We start from the raw sequence: 19,623 nt of genomic DNA, 5'->3' as shown, positions 1-19,623 counted from the left end.
TGTCTGCTTTTGTAAAATCAAAGGGCATCAGGCCTTGCTTACGGTTATAATAGATAACTCGTGACCTTCAGAGAAAGTCACTGAATGCTCCCTGCCTGACTAAAGTAGTTCTCCGTTGCTTTTGCTCAGATTCACTTTTCTTTCACAACCAGACAGAGCCCATGGCTCTAATAAAAGTCAGGCTGAGTTCTTAGTTGTTCTTCTGGGCTGGGACCTCTTGATTAACCCCATTTGCTGCTCAAAGGTTCAACTTGCTTGAAGATTCTGCTCTGTCTACAGGGAAAATAGAAGCAGAAAAAACCGTCCCAGGGCAGTGGTGGTGAAGTCCTAAGTTATCTCTGAGGGAATGCGGTAGACCAAAGGACGTGCTCTGCAGTCCTCTCATTATCTGAGGCTGTACTTTCCCTGGCCAAGCAGATAGCAGTTGAATTACTCGGGAGACACTACCATTAGTCGATGGCCCAAGGGATAAGAACAAAGGCCCGCTTCCAGCTCTACTTCTGATTTGCCCTGCAGTTTTTGGGTGGGTCTCAACCTTTTTTTTTTTTAAACATCTTTATTGGAGTCTAATTGCTTTACAATGGTGTGTTAGTTTCTGCTTTATAACAGAGTGAATCAGCTATACATATACATATATCCCCATATCTCCTCACTCTTGCGTCTCCCTCCCACCCTCCCTATCCCACGCCTCTAGGTGGTCTCAAAGCACCGAGCTGATCTCCCTGTGCTATGAGGCTGCTTCCCACTAGCTAGCTATTTTACATTTGGTAGTGTATATTAGTCCATGCCACTCTCTCACTTCATCCCAGCTTACCCTTCCCCCTCCCCGTGTCCTCAAGTCCATTCTCTACGTCTGCGTCATTATCCTGTCCTGCCCTTAGGTTCTTCATAGCCTTTTTTTTTTTTTTTTTTTTTAGATTCCATATATATGTGTTAACATACGGTATTTGCTTTTCTCTTTCGGACTTACTTCACTCTGTATGGCAGACTCTAGGTCCATCCACCTCACTACAAATAACTCAATTTCATTTCTTTTTATGGCTGAGTAATATTCCATTGTATATATGTGCTACATCTTCTTTATCCATTCATCTGTCGATGGACACTTAGGTTGCTTCCATGTGCTGGCTATAGTAAATAGTGCTGCAGTGAACATATTGGTACATGACTCTTTGAATTATGGTTTTCTCAGGGTATATGCCCAGTAGTGGGATTGCTGTGTCATATGGTAGTTCTATTTTTAGTTTTTTAAGGAACCTCCATACTGTTCTCCATAGTGGCTGTATCAATTTACATTCCCACCAACAGTGCAAGAGGATTCCCTTTTCTCCACACCCTCTCCAGCATTTATTGTTTGTAGATTTTTAAATGATGGCCATTCTGACCAGTGTGAGGTGATACCTCATTGTAGTTTTGATTTGCATTTCTCTAATGATTAGTGATGTTGAGCATTCTTTCATGTGTTTGTTGGCAATCTGTATATCTTCTTTGGAGAAATGTCTATTTAGGCCTTCTGCCTATTTTTGGATTGGGTTGTTTGTTTGTTTATTTTTTGATATTGAGCTGCATGAGCTGCTTGTAAATTTTGGAGATTAGTCCTTTGTCAGTTGCTTCATTTGCAAATATTTTCTCCCATTCTGAGGGTTGTCTTTTTGTCTTGTTTATGGTTTCCATGCTGTGCAAAAGCTTTTAAGTTTCATTAGGTCCCATTTGTTTATTTTTGTTTTTATTTCCATTTCTCTAGGAGGTGGGTCCAAAAGGATCTTGCTGTGATTTATGTCATAGAGTGTTCTGCCTATGTTTTCGTCTAAGAGTTTTATAGTGTCTGGCCTTACATTTAGGTCTTTAATCCATTTTGAGTTTATTTTTTTGTGTGTGGTGTTGGGGACTGTTCTAATTTCATTCTTTTACATGTAGCTGTCCAGTTTTCCCAGCACCACTTATTGAAGAGGCTGTCTTTTCTCCATTGTATATTCTTGCCTCCTTTTTCAAAAATAAGGTGACCATATGTGTGTGGGTTTATCTCTGGGCTTTCTGTCCTGTTCCATTGATCTATATTTCTGTATTTATGCCAATACCATACTGTCTTGATTACTGTAGCTTTGCAGTACAGTCTGAAGCCTGGGAGCCTGATTCCTCCAGCTCCGTTTTTCTTTCTCAAAATTGCTTTGGCTATTCGGAGTCTTTTGTGTTTCCATACAAATTGTAAAATTTTTTGTTTTAGTTCTGTGAAAAATGCCATTGGTAGTTTGATAGGGATTGCATTGAATCTGTAGATTGCTTTGGGTAGTATAGTCATTTTCACAGTGTTGATTCTTCCAATCTAAGAACATGGTATATCTCTCCATCTGTTTATATCATCTTTAATTTCTTTCATCAGTGTCTTATAATTTTCTGCATACAGCTCTTTTGTCTCCTTAGGTATGTTTATTCCTAGGTATTTTATTCTTTTTGTTACAATGGTAAATGGGAGTGTTTCCTTAATTTCTCTTGCAGATATTTCATCATTAGTGTATAGGAATGCAAGAGATTTCTGTGCACTAATTTTGTATCCTGCTACTTTACCAAATTCATTGATTAGCTCTAGTAGTTTTGTGGTGGCATCTTTAGGATTCTCTTATGTATAGTATCATGTCATCTGCAAACAGTGACAGCTTTACTTCTTTTCCAATTTGAATTCCTTTTATTTCTTTTTTTTCTCTGATTGCTGTGGCTAAAACTTCCAAAATTATGTTGAATAATAATGGTGAGAGTGGACAACCTTGTCTTGTTCCTGATCTTAGTGGAAATGGTTTCAGTTTTTCACCATTGAGAACAATGTTGGTTGTGGGTTTGTCATACATGGCCTTTATTATGTTGAGGTAAGTTCCCTCTATGCCTACTTTCTGGAGGGTTTTTATCATAAATCGGTGTTGAATTTTGTCGAAAGCCTTTTCTGCATCTATTGAAGTGATCATCTGGCTTTTCTCCTTCAGTTTGTTAATACGGTGTATCACATTGATTGATTTGCGTATATTGAAGAATCCTTGCATTCCTGGGATAAACCCCACTTGATCAGGGTGTATGATCCTTTTAATGTGCTGTTGGATTCTGTTTGCTAAGTATTTTGTTGAGGATTTTTGCATCTATGTTAATCAGTGATATTGACCTGTAGTTTTTTTTCTTTGTGACATCGTTTCTGGTTTTGGTATCAGGGTGATGGTGGCCTCGTAGAATGAGTTTGGGAGTGTTCCTTCCTCTGCTATATTTTGGAAGAGTTTGAGAAGGATAGGTGTTAGCTCTTCTCAAAATGTAGGATAGAATTTGCCTGTGAAGCCATCTGATCCTGGGCTTTTGTTTGTTGGAAGATTTTTAATCACAGTCTCAATTTAAGTGCTTGTGATTGGTCTGTTTATGTTTTCTATTTCTTCCTGGTTCAGTCTCAGAAGGTTGTGCTTTTCAAAGAATGTGTCCATGTCTTCCAGGTTGTCCCATTTTATTGGCATATAGTTGCTTCTAGTAATCTCCAGTGGTCCTTTGTATGTCTGCAGTGTCAGTTGTTACTTCTCGTTTTTCATTTCTAGTTCTATTGATTTGAGTCTTCTCCCTTTTTTTCCTGATGAGTCTGGCTAATAGTTTATCAATTTTGTTTATCTTCTCAAAGAACCAGCTTTTAGTTTTATTGATCTTTGCTATTGTTTCCTTCATTTCTTTTTCATTTATTTCTGATCTGATCTTTATGATTTCTTTCCTTCTGCTAACTTTGGGTTTTTTGTTCCTCTTTCTCTAATTGCTTTAGGTATAAGGTTAGGTTGTTTATTTGCATTGTTTCTTGTTTCTTGAGGTAGGATTGTATTGCTGTAAACTTCCCTCTTAGAACTGCTTTTACTGCATCCCATAGGTTTTGGGTTGTCATGTTTTCATTGTCATTTGTTTCTAGCTGTTTTTTCATTTCCTCTTTGATTTCTTCAGTGATCTCTTGGTTATTAAGTAGTGTATTGTTTAGCCTCCATGTATTTGTATTTTTTACAATTTTTTTCCTTTAATTGATATCTAGTCTCATAGCGTTGTGGTTGGAAAAGATACTTGATACGATTTCAATTTTCTTAAATTTACTAAGGCTTGATTTGTGACCCAAGATATGCTCTATCCTGGAGAATGTTCCATGAGCACTTGAGAAGAAAGTGTATTCTGTTGTTTTTGGATGGAACGTCCTGTAAATGTCAATTAAGTCCATCTTGTTTAATGTGTCATTTAAAGCTTGTGTTTCCTTATTTATTTTCATTTTGGATGATCTGTCCATTGGAGAAAGTGGGGTGTTAATGTCCCCTACTATGAATGTGTTCTCAACCTGTCTTGACCTCTGCTTATCTTATAAAATGAAGGATGAGTACTTTTAGTGCTTCCTGGATGCTTTCTAATTCTGGACGCCAAGCTAGATGAGCCAGCTGTGCACCTTCTCTGTACCTGCACCTGAGCAGCCGTGCACACAGTAGGGCAGACCTAATGCCCAGTGTGAGTGCGTGGGACTAGGTCTGCCCTGTTGTGTCACCAGCTCCAAATGCATGCACAGTGCCAGCCATCCTGATGTGTTTCTCTGGGCGACTCAGGTTTCTGCTCTCACAACAATCATTTTCACACCTTCTTCGGTCGTTTTAAACCTCTTTTCAAAACTTCTCCCCACGTTTCTTCCTCATTCTTAACAAATAAACCTCCTTTCCCACTTCTTAAAAAAAAAAAAAAAAAAAAGAGCAAGCCTGGAATTCCCTAATCCTCCTGATACCAAAATTAACCTCTTCGAGTCTGCACCCACACGACTCTCCTTCCCCACCCGAACAGAAGATGCCGGTCTCCCCAGTAGTGCTTGCACCCCACCCTCTCCTGCCCTTATTGTTTCTTCCATGGAAGTTGACATAGCTTTTTTGCCTTTGCTTTTAAGTTTTCTCTCTTTGTCCTGGATTCTCAGCAATTTTTTTATGATGTGCCTACATATAGGTTTTTTTGCTTTTTTTGTTTTTGTTTTTGTTTTTTTTAAATCTTTAGGCCGTGCCACGCAGCATGTGGGACTTAGTTCCCAGACCAGGGATCTAACCCGGATCCCCTGCATTGGCAGTGCGGAGTCTTACCACTGGACCACCAGGGAAGTCCCCATGTAGTTTTATTTTAAAATATTTTCCCTCTGGAATCTGCAGTTAAGGGATGTAACTAAAGTCATCCAGGGTCAGGACTATCACCCGAGTCTTCTTACCTCAAGTCTACTGCTCCTTCAGGACAGGGACACAACACATCATGCCATAATATTTACAGAGACAACTTTTTAAATGAAAATACTTCATGCACTTTCTTTATTCATTTCATAAATGTTTCTTGAGGATTTACCATGAGCCAGGCTCTGAGCTGGCGCTGGAGAGTTGATAGAGGGCAGAAACATGCAGGGTCCCTGCTGTCCTCGAGCTCCAGCCGAATGGGAGAGATGGATGTGACCGTCCTTCAGGGAGACTTGCTTTTGCTCCAGCGCACCGCCAGGGTGGAGGCCAGGAGTCTTTGCCCATCCGGTACTGAGCTCATTCAGAGCTGGGTTTCAGCCTCTGGGAGGACTGGTCCGCTTCCAGGGCACTCAGACTCCCAGGAGGAAAGCCTTTGAGGGGTCCCAGCTGAGGGTCTGGACTTTTACCAGGCCCCTCCTCTGTGGTGGGCCTGAACTCCAGTTTCTTCTCTCTAGTAAGGTGAAACTTCCGAAGGTGTTTTTAAACTACTCAGCCTCTTAGCATCGGCTTCCACCTCAGCAAAGAACTTGAGGGGAAAAGCAGCCTTGAGCATCCCTCTCACCTAGTGCATCTCCCTTTTCTCCTCAAGTTCTGTACTTCTTCACAGCCCCCAGCACTTGGGTTGGTCACTGCCCAGCTCCGGAGCCTCACAGCCTTTCTGCCTGTACTGCTCACCTACCGACAGATGCGTCAGAGGGAAACACAGCCAGGACGTCAGGTTCCCCTGACTGTGCGCCTCTTTGGTATCGTGGACCCTGGCACCCTGGCGGTCCCGGTAGCTCTACAGTGCCTTCAAGCTGCTTGTCGTTCAATTCAGTTTTCTGCTTGTTCTCGGCACAAGAGTTGGTGTAGTACAGTTTAGTCCGACGTAGCCCGGGGTGGAGTCCCGTGATGAGTGCAGGTTAATTATCGGAACTTTTAACACCTACCTTCAGCTTTTCTTAAGCAGCTCACACCTCTTGCCAAGTCACCTTCTGTCTGCACTCTTCGCGCGGTCTCACCACTCCACGCCTTTCCGGGTGTGTGAAATTTAAAAACTGTTTCCCCTCCCAACAGTTGCATGGGTGTTGTTGGTGGATAACATTTTTCAGGGCCAGTGACTGGGTGTGGTGAACGTGGTTGGGTTCTTGGCATGAGCTAGTTCAGGTTCGGGGCCCTCTAAGTTGGTTTTGTTTTGATCTCTCTCTAGTGAGAGAGACTCGTGCTTTCTCCTTAGCTTGTTTCCGGGATGTTTTACGGTGTCGAGGAGCCAGTTGGGAAAGTGGGAATCACGTGGGGTTCCCTCTGTCTATAGAGTCGTCACTGAGATTGGTTGCACGCACAGGGTGGCAAATTCCTAAGCAAATTTAACAGTGATGAGGCGGTTGGTTCTGTCACTTGCGCTACTTCTCCACATCACCTCAGCTTAGGGTGCCCTACCTTACGGTGGTAGTTCTGTTGGTCATTCTGGGGACCCATTAAAAATTTAAACACAGTTTATTGTTGTCTTTGCATATCGTACGTACTGTCGTCCATGTACGCCTCACCATAACCCAGTGAGAACAGGACTGATTTTCCCACTTGGACTCTGAGTCCAGCACCCTCTGATCCCGGTCCTTCGGCCCCCGGCACCGTGCTGCTCTCCCCAGGGCTCTTCCTGCCATGGGGTTATTATCCGCCCTTGGAGATTTAGCCTTGCAGAACTGCCCGGGAGATAGTCTGCTGCCTCCCAAGTGGTCTGTGTTCAAGAACGAGACTGCGCAACCCATACTGCTAGGCAAACACCGTATCTGGGCAAGACAGGCCCTTCTGAGGACTCCTCGTCTCCTTAAGACAGAGTGTGTGGCAACTTATTTTGCAAAGTACAAGCTGGCTGGTGTGTTACTAACTTACCATGAGTCAGGACGCATGCTCTGTATAAATTTTGATTTATTTGCTATCTTGAAAGCAGAACTGCAAAAACATTGATTAACTGTGAAGTAACATTATATCTGTCATTCTTGATTTCAGGGAAGTTTAATTAGCATTAACAGCACTTGTACAGAGATGGGCAATTTTGACAACGCAAATGTCACTGGAGAGATAGAACTTGCCATTCGCTACTGCTTCAGAACTCGTTCTTTAGAAATATGCATCAAGGCCTGTAAGAACCTTGCCTATGGGGAGGAAAAGAAGAAAAAGTGCAATCCGTAAGTTTCTCTAAGTTTTGGCATATGATAATAGACATATTGATTCTAAAGTTCATATGGAAAAGTGAAAGTCCAAGAATAACCAAGGTAATTGTAAAAATATATATAAATAAAAGGACATGTTAAGAATTATAAAGCTTAGTAATTCAGGGTTTCCCCAGTGGCGCAGTGGTTGAGAATCCGCCTGCCAATGCAGGGGACACGGGTTCGATCCCTGGCCCGGGAAGATCCCACATGCCGCGGAGCAACTAAGCTCGTGTGCCACAACTACTGAGCCTGTGCTCTAGAGCCCATGAGCCACAACTACTGAGCCCGCGTGCCGCAACTACTGAAGCCCACGCGCCTAGAGCCTGTGCTTCACAACAAGAGAAGCCACTGCAATGAGAAGCTGGCGCACCGCAACGAAGAGTAGCCCCCACTCACCGCAACTAGAGAAAGCCCGCGTGCAGCAGTGAAGACCCAACACAGCCAAAAATAAATGAAATTTAAAAAAAAAAAGCTTAGTAATTCCAACAATGTGTTATGGATGCAAGGATAGACGAGGTCAATAGAGCAGAATCAAAAGTCCAAATACAGATCTTAGCATACATGGGAACTTAAATGATCAAGAGGCTATTAATAATCAATGCAGAAAAGATGACTTCAGTAAATGGTGCTGGGAAATTTGATTTTCCGTGTAGGAAAAATAAAATTAAAATCCTGTCTTACACAATCCATAAAGAGATTAATTTTTTTCCAGTTGGTAGATATGAAATGTCTCATTATTTTAACACACATCTCACTGATTAATAACAAAGATGAGCAACCTTATATATATGAATTAATCACTTAAGATACACTCCCCTTCTATGAACTCCCCATTTCATATCTTTTGTCCAATTTTCTATCGAATTGTCTGTCATTTAAAAATTTATTTACAGGAGTTTGGCTTTTTTTTTTTTTTTTTTTTTTTTTTTTTTTTTTTGGCGGTACGCGGGCCTCTCACTGCTGTGGCCTCTCCCGTTGCGGAGCACAGGCTCCGGATGCGCAGGCTCAGCGGCCATGGCTCACGGGCCCAGCCGCTCCGCGGCACGTGGGATCCTCCCGGACCGGGGCACGAACCCGCGTCCCCTGCATCGGCAGGCGGACTCTCAACCACTGCGCCACCAGGGAAGCCCAGGGGTTTGGCTTTTTAAAAATCCATTTTCAAGACAATTCTCCATTGGTTCTACATATTGCACATGTCTTCTCTTAGCTTTACTTGTTTTCTGACATTGTTTATGATGACTTTTCTTATAAAGAATTTAATGTCCAATCTATCCTTCTTTTCCTTTAAAATGTCTGCTGTTTGAGTCTGTAGGAGAATTCCACCTGAAGGTTATAAATACGTTCTTCTCTGTTTTCTTCTATTAGAGTTTTTTCCCACTTAGATCCTTTCATATTAGAGCTGGAATTGATTTTCTGTGCATGGTTTAAGGTACGGACCACATTTTGGCCTTTCTTTTCTTTTTTCCCCCCACCATGGAACATTTTTAGCATACTGTTTTCAGGACCAGCTAGGCGAAAGGAACGGATTGTTGGTCCAATCAAACTCTCCTCTGCTCTGAGATCTTCAGTAGCTCCTCAGTGCCAGACAAATTAGGTGCCTCACTATAGCACCTGTGGTTCTCCATAACAGATTCCTCCTGTATTTTCAGTCGTCCTTTATTCCCCTATCTGTACCTTCTGCTCTGGAGAAATTGGAATAGTCACTGTTCCAAAACGATCCCCTGACTTTTACCAAATACGAGGCTTTTCCCGTGTTTGTTCTGAGACTGTTTCCCCTATGCTACTCCCATAAGTGGAAATTGCAATCCTGTCCATTCTTCAGACTCATTTCCAATCCATCAGCTCCATTTATTCAATCCTTGACCTTCCAAGCATGTTGGGTCTCTCCCATAATTCTCTACAGGGTTTGACCTCTGATAAGTTATTCAACCTCTCCATATCTTGGTGTCCTCACTGTAACATGGAGGTTATATTATCACCTACTTCAAAGGATTGTTGTGGTGTTTCCCTGAATTAGCCCGTATTAAGTCTTCAGAACAGTGTTGAGAACATAATAAACATTCAACAAATATTATTCTTAAGCAGGTGAGGTGGGAAGTGCATAGAGAAGTAGACCTAAAATCCACATAGGGATCCCTTGAGGCTTTGGCCAAATACTAAGCTGTTCAGATACAAGATTTCATGAGGTCTGTCAGAGGAGAGCTGCTGGAGGGTCGTAAGTTGAATGAAAAATCTGGGAGTTGCACAGTGCTGGGAAAGATAGGTGTGTTTTTTTTTTTTTTAATTTTATTTTTGGCTGTGTTGGGTCTTCATTGCTGCATACAGGCTTTCTCTAGTTGGGGCAAGTGGGGCTACTCTTCGATGTGTATGGGCTTCTCACTGCAGTGGCTTCTCTTGTTGTGGACTATGGGCTCTAGGCGCATGGGCTTCAGTAGTTGTAGCATGTGGGCTCAGTAGTTGTGGTGCGTGGGCTCAGCAGTTGTGGCTCACGGGCTCTAGAGCGCAGGCTCAGTAGTTGTGGTGCACGGGCTTAGTTGCTCCGTGGCATGTGGGATCTTCCCAGACCAGGGGTCGAACCCATGTCCCCTGCATTGGCAGGTGGATTCTTAACCACTGTGCCACCAGGGAAGTCCCAGGATTGGCGTTCTGACCAGTCAAAGTGGAGTGGGGCATTGAGTGGACCCCAGAAAAGAAAAGCTTAGTATTAGGGCTTCTCTAACCCACCCTAACTAAGCAAAATCAATCCTTGTTAGGATCAAACTGAGTTTCCAGTAAGTGAAATGCCTGCTAGAACAAAACTCAATACTTTGTAAAGGAAACACATGGTCAAGAGAGGATTCTGAAAGATGGCGGAGTAGGAGGCCTCAGGAATCCATCTCCCCCTGTAGATAGCTGCACTGGCAGAATCTGTCTGATGGAACTATTTTGGAATTCTGGAGTCTTTTGAAGGCTTTCAACTTCCTAGGGGAAGTCTTGGATGGTAAATTGAGATTAATGTCAGTCAATTCCAGCTCTTAGCACAGTGTTAACTACCCATCCCCCCTATGCCCAACCCCTTGGCGGACAGCTGTGCATGTGTTCCTAGAGCACCTTGAACACAGCTTGTAGGAGCCAGATGGGCAAAGGATCCTGTCCTCCAAATAGCAGGGACCTGTTCTCTGATTGCTGGTTCTTATTGCAGAGGTACCAAAAAAAACGGCAGGCAGCCATTGTTGTTTCACTTCCCCTCATTGTTGCAATCCCCTCCTCCTTGGGCTGAAGTGATTTACAAAGTACTTAAAGGGCCAGTGCCCTTATTTGACTCCCTTCTTCATTTTTCTCTTTTTTCCCTTCTTGGGAACTGGATACTACAGACCGCGACATTCAAGAGTAACTGTATATACAAGGAAAATTAAAAAGTGACCACACATGCCCAGGGAAAGGTTCAGGTTCAGAAAAGATCTGAGATGATCTTAATTTTACACTTCAGGCTGATCCTTGGCACAGAGACAGTCTGCATCAATAAATTTATGAAAAACCCAATTAAAAACCCAATAACAAAAAACAGCAAACCCTGGGGAAGGGGGAGAATCTGATTTCCAGAGTTAACATATTATTAGACACATGTCCAGTGTTCAACAAAAAAAATCACAAGGCATATAAAGAAACAGGAAAGTATGGCTCATTCACAGGGAAAAAATAAATCAACAGAAAGTGTCCCTGAAAGAGATCTGATGGTAGGTTTACTAGACAAAGACTTGAAAACAACTGTTTTAAGGATGCTCAAAGAACTAATGAAAGCTGTGGAGAAACTCAAGAAAATGATGTATGAACAAAACAGAAATATCAATAAAGAGAGAGAAAACCTTAACAACAAAATATTTACTAGAGGGATTCAAAGGTAGGTATGAGCAGGTAAAAGAACAGGTGGGCTTCCCTGGTGGCGCAGTGGTTAAGAATCCACCTGCCAACACAGGGGACACGGGTTCGAGCTCTGGTCCGGGAAGATCCCACATACCATGGAGCAACTAAGCCCATGTGCCACAACTACTGAAGCCCATGCACCTAGAGCATGTGCTCTGCAACAAGAGAAGCCACCGCAATGAGAAGCCCTCACACTGCAATGAAGAGTAGCCCCTGCTCACCGCAATTAGAGAAAAGCCCATGCGCAGCAACGAAGACCAATGCAGCCAAAAATAAATTTAAAAAAAAAGAATAGGTGAACTTGAAGATAGGATGATGGAAATTACTGAGTCTAAGGAACAGAAAGAAAAAAGATTAAAGAAAAGCAAACAGAACCTAAAGGACCTTCTGGACACCATTAAGTTGACCAACATAAGCAACCATGTGTCCCAGAAGGAGAAGAGACAGCAAGGGGCAGAGAGAATACTTGAAGAAATAATGGCTGAAAACTACCCCAATTTGATGAAAGACATGAATATAAACATCAAAGAAGCTCTTTGAACTCCAAGTATGGTGAACTCAAAGACACCCACACTGAGACACATTATAAACCAACATTTGAAAGACAAAGAATCTTGAAAGCAGCAAGAAAGTGCATTGTCATGTACTGGGGATCCTCAATAAGATTATCAGCAGATTCCCATCAGAAACTTTACAGGCCGGAAGGCAGTGAGTCAATATATTCAAGGTGCTAAAAGGAAAAACAAACACAGCACAACTGTTCTTCAAAAGTGAGGGAGAAATTACAACATCCTCAGCTAAACAAAAGGTGAGAGAGTGCATGAAATGACACCAGATGGTAACTTAAGACATGAAAAGATAAAGATCTCAATAAAGGCAAATACACTAGCAATTATAAAAGCAAGTATTATTGTAACAGTGGTAAGTAATTCCACTTTTTGTTTTTTATATGACTTCGGACATTTTAAAAGATTATTGGTCTCTTATTGTCATTTTGGTTTGTGACTCCACACTTTGTTTTCGAGATAATTTAAGAGACTAATGCATTTAAAAGAATTCTTACTTTGTGTTTTTGGTCACACATATATACAGATGTATTTTTGTGACATCAGCAGTGGACAGATGAGGATGGAGCTGAGAAGGAGTAGAGCTCTTGTATGTTACGGAGGTTAAGTTGGTATAAATTCAAATTAGAGTGTTATAACTTTAGGATATTAAATGTAATCCCCTTGGTAACCACAGAGAAAACGGCTATAGAACAGAAACCAAAACAAAACAATTGAGAAAGGAATTTAAACATTTCACCACAGAAAATCAACTAAACACAAAAGAATACAGTAAAGGGCTTCCCTGGTGGCGCAGTGGTTAGAGTCCGCCTGCCGATGCAGAGGATATGGATTTGTGCCCCAGTCTGGGATGATCCCACATGCCGTGGAGCGGCAGGGCCCGTGAGCCATGGCCGCTGAGCCTGAGCGTCCGGAGCCTGTGCTCTGCAACGGGAGGGGCCACGACAGTGAGAGGCCCGTGTACCGCAAAAAAAAAAAAAAAAAAGTAAGGCAGAAAGTGAGGGATAGAAAAGCTATAAGGCAAAAGAAACAGCAAATGACAGAAGTAAGTACTTCTTTTTTTTTTTTTTTTTTTTTTTTGCGGTACGCGGGCCTCTCACCACTGTGGCCTCTCCCGTTGCGGAGCACAGGCTCCGGACGCGCAGGCTCAGCGGCCATGGCTCACGGGCCCAGCCGCTCCGCGGCATGCGGAATCCTCCCGGACCGGGGCACGAACCCGCGTCCCCCGCATCGGCAGGCGGGCTCCCAACCACTGCGCCACCAGGGAAGCCCAGAAGTAAGTACTTCTTATCAGTAATTTAAATACAAATGAACTTGACTCTCCAGTCAAAAGACAGAAATTGGCAGAATGGATAAAAACATGAGATCCAACTATATGCCATCTACAAGAGACTCACTTGAGATCCAAAGACACAAGTGGAAGATACTCCATGTAGATGGTAACCAAGAGTGAGCAAGGTGGCTGTACCAGTATCAGGCAAAATCGGCTTTAAGTCAGAAAAGTTTAGAAAAGATAAAGGCATTCTGTATTAATAGGTTCAGTACAGCAAGATGATACAACAATTACAAATGTCTGTGTACCTAATGACAGACCATCAAGAGACAAGAAGCAACAGCTGACGGAATTGAAGGGAGAAATAGTTCTACAGTAATAGTTGGAAATGTCAATACTCCGCTCTCAGTAACGGATAGGACATCCAGACAGAGGATAAGAAAGGAAATAGAGGACTTAAGGACTAGATACATGGGCGTGTATTTTATTGTAATGCTTTAAGCTATACAGGTATATTTTATACCTCCTGTTGAACATGTGTGAGGGGTCTCGTAATGATCAACAACTTAAGAGTTGACGAACAGTGAGGTATTGGTGACCATGAGCCTTGAGTACTTTTCCAGGAAGTTTGCTGAAAGCGGGAAGAGGCCTGAGACTGGGGCTCCAGGGGGAACCCAGGTGCGGGAGGGTTCCTGCCCTTTATTGCTTTGAGAAAGTTGAGCCTGTTTCTAGCCTGTGGGTACAGGACCTGGGCAAGTGGTGTCACTGCATCAGTAAAGCTGCTGGAAGAGCCAGGAAGGGCAGTCCTGGGACCTGAGTGGAGGGACCGGCCTGGGACGGAGCTTCATGGAGTGGGCAAGGGGCAGTGCGGGGCTGGCCTTGGTCAGGCTCCCTCTGCTGGCGTGGCCTCCAGACCCAGGGACAGGGCTCGGGAACACCGGTCCTCAGCAGGCAGGACGCAGTGTCTGAGGCCACACAAGGAAAACCAGTGTGAGACATACACTTTCCATTTCAACTTTCTTTTCTTGCGGGTTGGGGAGAAGAGGTACGTGGAGGGAGGACAAGCTGGCACACAGCCTCGGCATCCGGGTGGGTTAGACATCTGCCACCCACAGAGCCCTGGGAGCCTCTGGTTCCCTGGTGGTCACCCAGTGACAGGTGACGGAGTGTGATGAGTAGATTCCAGGAGTAGGGCATGAGGAAAGCAGGGAGCTTCACACCCCCAGGAACATTCCCAAGGATCACAGCCAGAGACTGCGTAAGCCAGGGGCTGTGCACGCAGCACTGTCATTGTTCACTGAGTGGCGGCCACTAAGCCCTGTCTGTCAACCCCAAATGCAGCGGGAAGCAGGGTAAAGAAAACGCTGACGTGTGATTCTCCTCCTGAACCCTTTGTCCGCCCCTGACGCTGAGCTTTTCACCCTGTCCTGTCTGTGTTTGGCCACTAGGTATGTAAAGACCTATCTGCTGCCTGACAGATCCTCCCAGGGAAAACGCAAGACTGGAGTCCAAAAGAACACGGTGGAGCCGACCTTTCAGGAGACCTTGAAGGTACTTGCTGGACAAATACTCATGTGCTGAGTCTCCCCATCCCGGGATGGGCCCCTGGGGCCAGAGTCCAGCGGATGGTTCTTCTAAACTCTCGAGTCAGTTAAATGTAAGTGCAGACACTTAAACGTTTCTGCAGGGCTCTGTCAGTCAGTGGCAAGTGGTAGAAAATAAACATCAGCCTTTGTACAGAAAAACTGCAGAGTCTGCTGAACTTGAGAATGGCCTTTGATTAATGATTTGCAAGAAAATGGTAGAATAGAAACTGCGTGCCTCTCAATTTCTAAAATTGGTTTGTCCTGTTGAATTTTTATGACTGTCAGGGAGGTATTCTCAAGTAAGGGACCCTGTAAGTGAAACTGCTGAGTTATCATGATGAAGTACTTTTATGAAGATAATGTCTGGTATACCTAGATTTCTTATTTTATGAAAAACTAGTCATTTTATGGAAAAAAAAGCCTAGAGGAATTGTTTGGGTTTTCATTTTCTTTGGTGCTAAGAAATGTGACTTGTGGTTTAGGGCAGAGATCAGGGAGGCGGTGCCTCCTGCTGGGATTCAGGATGGAAAATTGGAGGTGACGTCTGGCGAGTGCAGATGGCAGGTGGGTGTGGGAGGTGGAAGAATAGTCCAGAGACGTACCCACTCAAGGCTGGGTAGCCCGGGGATCCCATGTGTCAAGCCTGAGAAAGGAGAGGACTTTTGTTTGCCTTCCTGGGCAGATAGCATTTGACTCCCAGCCAGGGGCCATCCAGGTGGCTGGCACAAGAGTCCCGTTCAAGACATGAAAATAGCCATTGTTTTCCATGCGCCTGCTGTGGCCAAGTACTTTATATACCCTCTGAGCCAGGTGTTAGAATCCTCACTTAGCAATAGGGGAAACTGAGGCTTAGTACTTAAAAGTATAGCTGTGACCCATGATGGGCTGGCACTCCTTCACAAAATTGATGTTCATAAGGACTCCCCAAGGGATTTTTTATTTAAAGCAGATTGTGATTCGGCAAGTGTGGGCAGGGCCTAAGGTGCTGCTTGTCTGGGACACTCTGGTAGTGAATTACTGGACACTAGTCTTCATGTGGTTTTGCTCATGTACCTGCTGACAGAATTTTGAAAAGCTCTGTACCCCCTCAAAGGTATAAGCTGATATATAAAATTACTCATCACAGGTTTAAGGTGTTTCGTACTAAACAGAGGCAGACAAATATTTCCTGTTTTATGAAACGAGACAAAGATGAGGATTGACTATTTTAAATACTTCATTATATACTTTGGTTTTTTTTTTTTTTTTTTTTTTTTGCGGTACGCGGGCCTCACTGTTGTGGCCCCTCCCGTTGCGGAGCACAGGCTCCGGACGCGCAGTCCCAGCGGCCATGGCTCACGGGCCCAGCCGCTCCGCGGCATGTGGGATCCTCCTGGACCGGGGCATGAACCCGCGTCCCCCGCATCGGCAGGCAGACTCTCAACTACTGCGCCACCAGGGAAGCCCTATACTTCGGTTTTTAAAGTTTTAACTACCTTATTTAAAATGCACCCAGAATCTCAAAGGAATCACCTACAATCTGTTATCCATCGGTTTTATCTAGTATATTGTGAATATTCTGTGAATATCGTGAAGAACTTTCCAGATGCATTGAAAAGAATCAGTGTCTTCATTCTAAATGTAGAACATCTCAACACAGACCCAGGCTTAGCCTTCATAGAAGTATGTGTAAGATGGAAAAGACGGGAAGATGAAGAAGCTGAGCAATCATTAACAGTTTGGCAGAAACCAGTATTTCAAATTCCCCCTGAGGTTGCACCCCTGGGGCAGGGCACAGGAGTAAGATACCAGGTGTGAGAACTGTCTTCACCAGTTTTGAGAAAAGTGCATGTGAACGTTGAGGATCTAGAAACTGATCCTCCAAGTTTTCTAAGTAGAACACTCCTGGGGGAGACTTTCTGCACTCCAAGGGGTGCTGGCACTCCCCTTGAAGACCACTCAGTGGGGGGCCTGGGAAGGATGAAACAAGACACCAGGTCTGGGTGATGTTGGCTGTTGCCTTATCCTTGTTCTCTGGCATTGGTTACACTTGGTACCCCGTGGAAGCTAGCAATCCAGGGCCTGCTGGCACGGCCTTGTGGACCTAACAGGCAATGGAAAATAGGTCTTATTTTATGGTATTTTTACATTTTTAAAAATTAATTTTGTTTATTTTTGGCTGCATTGGGTCTTTGTTGCTGCGCGTGGGCTTTCTCTAGTTGCAGCGAGCAGGGGCTGCTCTTCATTGCAGTGCATGGGCTTCTCGTTGCGGTGGCTTCTCTTGCTGCGGAGCACGGGCTCTAGGCGCATGGGCTTCAGTAGTTGTGGCACGCGGCCTCAGTAGTTGTGGCACGTGGGCTCAGTAGTTGTGGCTTGCGGGCTCTAGAGCGCAAGCTCAGTAGTTGTGGCGCACGGGCTTAGTTGCGCCGCAGCATGTGGGATCTTCCTGGCCCAGGGCTCAAACCCATGTCGCCTGCATTGGCAGGAGGGTTCTTAACCACTGCACCACCAGGGAAGCCTCTAGGTCTAATTTTAAAACGCAGATTCAGTCAACCAAAGGAAGTAGTCAGGACCCAGAGAGAAGTAGGCCTGTGTTTCCAAGGGAGTTGAGGAGGGCCGCCCAGCGTGCAGAGACCATGCAGCTGCCCCAAGGATGGTCAACTTTCCTCCGCAAAGTAGCTCGTTCTGAGAGGGAGCAGACACAGCACGGTGCACTGTCGGCCTGGACTTGACTAATGGGGCGTGTAGCCATGAAGGAAATAACTAGATTAATTTAGAGTTTAAAGATAGAGTATGGAACAAGGGGCAGAGTTGGAAATGGGCATGCAATTGAGGGGAAGAGACTAAAAATCGTCTGAGAGCTGTGGGCCTGGGAGCTGTGGCCTGGGTGCTGTGGGCCTGGGAGCTGTGGCTCAGGTGCCCAGGTTGACCGTCTCTGTTCCCCCTCCGCAGTACCAGGTGGAGCCTACCCAGCTGGCGACCCGGCAGCTGCAGGTGTCTGTGTGGCACCTGGGCACGCTCACCCGGAGGGTGTTTCTTGGAGAAGTGATCATCCCTCTGGCCACGTGGGACTTTGAGGACCGCACGACCCAGTCTGCCTGCTGGTATCCACTCCAGGCCAAGGTGATGTCTGCTTTGGGTGATGTCTGGGCAGCCCCTACCCCCATCCCACCACGAGAACCAAACCCACTTTTCAAAGGGGATCCAAGGAGAGAAAACCCATCTGGGGAGCCTGGGACCCAGGACCCAGTGCACACCTGCCAGCCTGTGACTCTGCAGTAGGAGCTTCCGGGGAGCAGAGGCTCACGGCCGGGCCCCGGGGGGGCGGGGCTGGGGGGGGGTTGGGCTGAGGGACCCTTACCTGCTCAGGTTTGTTCAAGGTTCCAAATAGTCCCACCCCCAGTGTGGCCCCGACATAAGCAGGGACCCGGCCTGGTGGGTCCACGCGCTTCCCAGCATTCAGGGTCACTTACTGCCAGCGGGGGAGGCCTTGACCTTCTTGGGCCAAAGTCTACACCTGGGGCCGGCAGGCTGCCCTGCTGGTGGGACCCGCCTCAGACTGCGCGCTCTCGTGTGTTGTATCTTCACTCCCAACCAAGCAGCGTTCCCCAAACAGTAACGGGTGAGAATGACTGGACCCAGTGACCTCAGGAAGGCAGGGCCAGGGGTTCCGTGTCGGATAGGCTGGGAGAGCAGAGCTGGCTGGTGGCCACGCAGGTGAGAGGGAGAGGCAGGGGGGAAAGGGTAGCGCTTCTTGGGGCGGCTGCTTTGTGCATTTCTGTGCCAAGATCCAAGATGTGAGATTGTGAAGGGGGAGAAGATGTGGGCTCTGCCACCTCCTAAGAAATGGCAGCAGGGTGTGCAGTCCCACCAGCGAAAGCCTGGCAGCGAGGCTGAGTCTTTACGAGGGTCCCCCGTGCCATCTTACCTCTGTTTTCCTCTCCCAAGCCAGGCAGGCTCTGATTCACAATGCCCCTCCTGAGAAGCGTCTCCGGTTTCTACAGGGTTAAGCCCGGGGCCTCCTGTCTCTTTTCTTGGTGGGGTCTGTGAGCCCGCACACACACCCTCCGCGCACACACCCTCCGGTGCCCTGCGCTTCCTCGTCTCAGAACCCGAGCCCGTCTTCAGAACTCCACTTGGGAACATCCACTTGGATATTCTTTCTGCAGTCTAAGTTCTGCCCAAGACAGTCCTTAAATCCCACCTCCTCCATGAAGGCTTTCCTGATTTTCCCTGCCAGATGTGGTCTCCCCTGCATCCGAGGGGCCCTTCCCACCTTCTCCCCACAGGACCCCTTACTCGGGTCGAGGCAGGCTGCCACCAAGGCTGGTCACCTTTGGATAAGCAGGCGAGGAACAGAAATCACCAGACTGAAAGGTGTCCCTCCTAATCCCAGCTAATAGGGAGTGACAGCCCACGCTGGATCGGGGCAGAGGGCCCACTCACGGGCCTGCCCCTTCGGTCCTGACAGGAGGGAACCATGGGGATGCTGAGGGGGAAGCCTGCTCCTCCCTGCCGGTGGGACCGGACAAATCTAGACATGTCCCAGCGTCACCCCGCTGGGTGAAATGTTGATGGGGTCACGGTCACCCTCTCCAAGCCCTTCCTTTGCTCACTTTCTGGCAGAAATCCCTCGCGACCAGAGAAGCCACCTGGGTCCTCAGTGTGGGTTCTGGGGTGGGCGGGGCCGACTCAGCAGCCGGGGGAGCCCCTCGCCAGGGGCACCGAGCCCCGGACCCCGCGGTTTCCCGTGCCTGCCGCAGTCCCTGGCACGGACGGGTAGCTCGAACCTTTACTAACCTGGGTGGAATCGATGTGGGCTTGTTTTACTTGTTCAGCTCCGGGTTGTGCCCAGGCTTCCTTAAGGCCAATCCC

General features: G+C 46.0%; 1 protein-coding gene across 2 annotated transcripts in view; it reads left to right on the top strand.

The window, feature by feature from the left end:
* Nucleotides 1-19,623, top strand: part of SYTL3 (synaptotagmin like 3) — a 75,899-nt gene that overhangs the window by 52,582 nt on the left and 3,694 nt on the right. For both annotated transcript variants that reach the window (XM_060030484.1, XM_060030483.1), the window contains exons 9-11: nucleotides 7,236-7,414; nucleotides 14,632-14,734; nucleotides 17,701-17,871. In XM_060030484.1, coding sequence (XP_059886467.1) covers nucleotides 7,236-7,414; nucleotides 14,632-14,734; nucleotides 17,701-17,871 — 453 coding nt within the window. The remainder of the gene's footprint in view (nucleotides 1-7,235; nucleotides 7,415-14,631; nucleotides 14,735-17,700; nucleotides 17,872-19,623) is intronic.

The sequence above is a fragment of the Delphinus delphis genome, chromosome 14 (genome assembly GCF_949987515.2).
Source record: "Delphinus delphis chromosome 14, mDelDel1.2, whole genome shotgun sequence".
NCBI classification, from domain to species: Eukaryota; Metazoa; Chordata; class Mammalia; order Artiodactyla; family Delphinidae; genus Delphinus; species Delphinus delphis.
The sequence above is the reverse complement of the archived record's forward strand: the minus strand, read 5'-3'. Positions and strand labels throughout refer to the sequence as shown.